Below are 4499 nucleotides of genomic sequence, written 5' to 3' on the forward strand. Positions count from 1 at the left end.
TACCCAGAGGAAAGGAACATCACAAGTCTGATGACAGATGGACAGAGAGACGGATCCGGCAAGCAGGTCCCTTCAAGCCACTCCTGTGGTAATTACCCCCCATAGCTCAAGCCTTTTGTTCTCTCAGGTGTGACCCCAACTTTCTACTCTTCAGCAAATCTAGCAACAATGCCTCAGGTTTAACCATTTATTGGGGTCTTCATTTCTTTATGAAGGTTCCTGTGCCACATAAATCTCATATGAAATATGTTTGGACACTTTCCTCTGGTTCACCTGTCCTGTGTTACAGAGTCCCAGGGAGATCTTAGCAAAACAGAGGGAAACAATGAATTTCCTTCATATCACAGCTTTCTGACCTCCCTGTGAGAGCTTACACATTTCTTTTGTCTTAAGACCCCAAGAGTGTGGCATTTCTTATGAGGACCTCAGGAAGTTAATGCAGGCAGGTAATCAGAGATGCTCCTTCCAGGGGGAAGGCAGAAAAGGCAGAGGCTCTCCTTCTTTGGAGCCTTGCTCTGCTCCTCTTTGCAGCAAAGTCCTCACAGGGTGGTCTATACCCCTTCTGCCATCTCCTCTCCTCTGGCTCTCCTGAACCTGCTCCAATCACATCATCATACCTTTCCTGCCCCTTCTGCCATTATTGGGTCCCCAGTGACAAACCTGTCTCCAAGTGCCTTATTTTCTCTATGTGCAACCAGTCCCTTTCCTCCCTATTGACTATGCCCTTCCAGGAACTGTGGGATTTGACATCCCTGCCTGGACCCCTCTGCAGATTCCAGACAGTCACAGCCTGTTCCATCCCCAACATTCTCAGAAGGACCATCTCTAAATCCCTTGACTCCATTCTGCCAGATGCTCAGAGAAGACACTGAGCATCATTCTTGCTCCTCTCTTCCTCCTACCTCCCTCATCCTTTAGGAAATCCTGTTTGTTTTATTATCATTATATATCCCACTCTCCGTGGTTGGAGACAGGATCATGTCCCACCTGGGGCAGCCATCAGTGCCCTCCGAATCTCTGTCTTGCCGCTGTGGACCCACTCTGGCTGCTCCTGAGCAGAACAGCCATGGGGATCCTACTGAAAGGAAAGTTTAGTCATATCTCTGCTCTCTTCAAAGGCTTCCATATTCTTGCATTTTCTGCTAGGCTCGCATGATTTGCACCAGGACGATGTCTGCACCTCTGTGGGATCTGCTCTCCTACCTCAGGGTCTCCACTCCCATGGGGTTTCTTCTTCCTCAAGGTCTCCACACCCTCAGAGTCTTCATCCCATGGGATCTGCACCCCCATTCCCACAGGGTCTGCACCCCCATCAGATCAGCACCATCGTCCCAGCATCCCCACCTTGCACTCCTGTGCTCTCAACCCCATCCTCTTGTTTCCACACCAGCTCTCCTCCTGTCTCAGAGCGACTTCGCTCACCTTTCCCCATTGTCTATTTCTTGGGATAATCTTCTCTCAGGTAAATACAGAACCTGCTCTGTCACCTGACTTCAAGTCTTTGTTCAAATGTCACCTCCTCAGCTCTTAGTTCTAGAACATGGTCCCCAATATGTCACATGCTGCTCAGTCTTCATGGTTTTTCTGTAAACACATATTAGAGCACAAAGTGCTCTAATATTATTTCTTATGGACCAGTGACATGCATCTTTCCCATCAGGCCTCACATTTGCTGGAGGCCTGTCCTGGTGAGGAGCTGAACAGTAGATGTGTCTGAGAACTCCGTAGCATGAGAGAGAGTCCTGCATGTGTTGTAGCATGTGCTGGAGTCCTGCTGTCCAGGCTGTGGTGCCATTGGCGCCCTCCCTTTGCTAAGGGGAAGTACTCACTTCCTGGCCTGGGCTGAGTTAACCACTGTGGTGCCTGGACCTACGGTTCATAAACAAGGGTGTTTGCCTGCCTTTCCCCAAAGGGGAAATTATCAGTGTCTGGACACATTTTATCATCACAGCTTAGGAGGAAGGTGTGTCTGGCATCTAGTGGGTTGAGACTAGGGATGTTTCTAAACATCCTCCAAAGCACAGGACAGCCCTCACTGCAAAAAATCGTGCAGCTCTAGGGTTCAACAGTGCTGAGGTTGAGAGAACCCAGTATAGAGCTGATGTGGGATCTTGGAGGTTCTGTGTGGGTGTCCAGTCCATGAACAATGGGTAAGGATCTTGGGTGCAGAGTGGATGTCGGCTAGACACAAAGAGGAGACATAGCAGAACCAGTTCATGCCCTTGAGATGCTCCCCATCCAAGGGAGAGACATACAGTGTATAGGCACTTGTCTGGTAGAGGTCATGAGGGTGGAAACGGGCTGGGGCCATGGGACTGGAAGCTGTGTTGAGTGCTTTAGGGAACAAGTGAGCAGAGTGGACCTGGCCTATACTTTCAGTGGACAGGAAGGAAGATTCCCAGCTATAGGACCGTGCCATAGGCTCAAGGTCAATGCAGAGGCAAAAATGGGCTGGGCAGTAGGAAGAGCTGTTTGCACCTCCCCACTGTGGTCTCCCACAGGCTCACATAACAGGTGGCAGTTCACCATGCCCTCAGGGACCTCCAGGTCTTATCTTCTGCCCTGCCACATGGTCATCCTGCCAGCCCTGCTGGAGGCCATGCCTACATCCACCAGAGGTGTTAGCCTCAGGCAGTGCAGATGCCTAACTGCCTTGCAGGTGCTAATCTCTGACTTCCCTCATGGGGAGACTGGCTTGTCCATTTGACCACATTCATGGGACACCATCTGTTTACCTGGTACTGTGCTGGGTCTGGGGCTGGAGGTATACAGACAGACTCTGACCTCAAGGAGCCTTCAGTCCTGCCTGGCAGGGAGTGTTCAAATCCTCCCCAAGGATGGTTCAGGGGAACTGCATGGAGGAAGGGATCTTCAGCTGCTGCCACTCCCCCCATCCTTCTCATATCCTTTTTTTAAAAGATTTTTTTAAAAATTTATTTGACAGAGAGAAATCACAAGTAGGCAGAGAGGCAGGCAGAGAAAGGTGGGGAGGGAGAAGCATGCTCCCCGCTGAGCAGAGAGCACAATGCAGGCCTCGATCCCAGGACCCTGAAATTATGACCTGAGCTGAAGGCAGAGGTTTTAACCCACTGAGCCACCCAGGTGCCCTTCTCATATCCTTTTTTCCCACGTCTCTCATCCCCAGGACCTCTGTGCCCCAACCACATGCTAAACAGGTCACAGACCCTTCCCTTGAGGTCCCAGGATCCTAGGTCCTAGGATCCAGAATGCCAAGCACAGGTGCACACAGACCCCTGTCCTGGCAAGAGCAACACAGAAGACAGAGTTGGTCTATGTCCCTGGGAATACCTGAAGCTGAACTTGAGAATAAAGTTGAGACTGAGGTCTCTCCTGTCCCTTCTACCGTCCTCTCTCATACCTGCTGGGAGGAGCATCCCAGAGACCAGTTTCTTAAAGTTCACTCTGCACGGAGAAGCAGGAAGACCCTGGGGTCCCACAGGTGCCCTGAGCAACATGTGGGTTTCCCTCCATCTCCAGCCCCTATCCATGACATTTCCAGGACCCTGGACAGCAAGGGCAAGGAGCAGCTCAGGTGTGGCCCTCCAGGATAATTCAATGGCCTCCTTTTAACCCCTAAGTGAAGCTACCTCACTATGTCCTGTGCACCCGCATGGCCTGTCCTCTTCCATACCTAGAGCTGAGGGAGGCAAGGGCAGGAGAGAGAGGGATCACTCTCTTTCTCTTCCCCTTCTTATAAGGCCATCCATCTTGGGACTCCACCATTATGACCTCACTTAATCTTAGTTATCTCTGAAAATACAATCACATTTGGGGTTGGGGCTCCAGGAGATGAATTTGGGGGGCACAACTCAGTCTACAACATTCAGGTTCCCTGGGCTCTCCCATGTTCCATCTTTGTCCTCTTTGTAGGCAACTTCATATCCCTCACATGCAAAGAAACAAGTCATATAAATAATTATATTCTGCATTTCCTCTTTCCACTCTAAAGAAATATGTCCCAGCCTCTATCCTCCTGGTGTCAGTGATGTTCAAAGCACAGTTGTATTTCTCAGAGTCTCCAGGGAGGTGGAAACATCCCTGAGTCACAACCTGTAGTATGTGGTCCAGGTGGGTCATGGCCACTGAAGAATCCTTACCAGGTTTGTCCCTGTTCTGGAACCAGTAGCCACAAGCAGGCATGAATTTGTTCCAGGCATCCTGAGGATAGGAGACGGTATAGGGAGTGGGAATGAAAAGTTTTCTCATGTCATCACAAACTGGCTTGTTTGCTTCCAGCATGAAATCCAGATGCTCAATCTGGGACCCTGGGGGTGAGAGTCTCTGCCTCAGCCCTCCTGCCCTACCTGCTCACCCCCCAGACAGCAGGATTAGCTGCATCTCTGGGAAGAGATGGGCCAAGCCCTCTGCTGGGATTTTCTCTTTCAAGGACTCATGAGCTATAGGACCAAGAGGAAGTTCTGACAGGAAGGTGAGTGACACTGAGGTGTATGCACAGAACAAGAACCTTAGACTTGTCC

General features: G+C 50.5%; 1 protein-coding gene across 1 annotated transcript in view; it reads right to left on the reverse strand.

Annotated features, from left to right (window-relative positions):
* Positions 1-4098, reverse strand: part of LOC132005862 (myeloid cell surface antigen CD33-like) — an 18031-nt gene extending 13933 nt beyond the window's left edge. The window contains exon 1 of the mRNA XM_059383372.1: positions 3911-4098. Coding sequence (XP_059239355.1) covers positions 3911-4098 — 188 coding nt within the window. The remainder of the gene's footprint in view (positions 1-3910) is intronic.
* Positions 4099-4499: the final 401 nt, after the last annotated feature.

This window comes from Mustela nigripes, chromosome 17 (assembly GCF_022355385.1).
Source record: "Mustela nigripes isolate SB6536 chromosome 17, MUSNIG.SB6536, whole genome shotgun sequence".
Lineage (NCBI taxonomy): Eukaryota > Metazoa > Chordata > Mammalia > Carnivora > Mustelidae > Mustela > Mustela nigripes.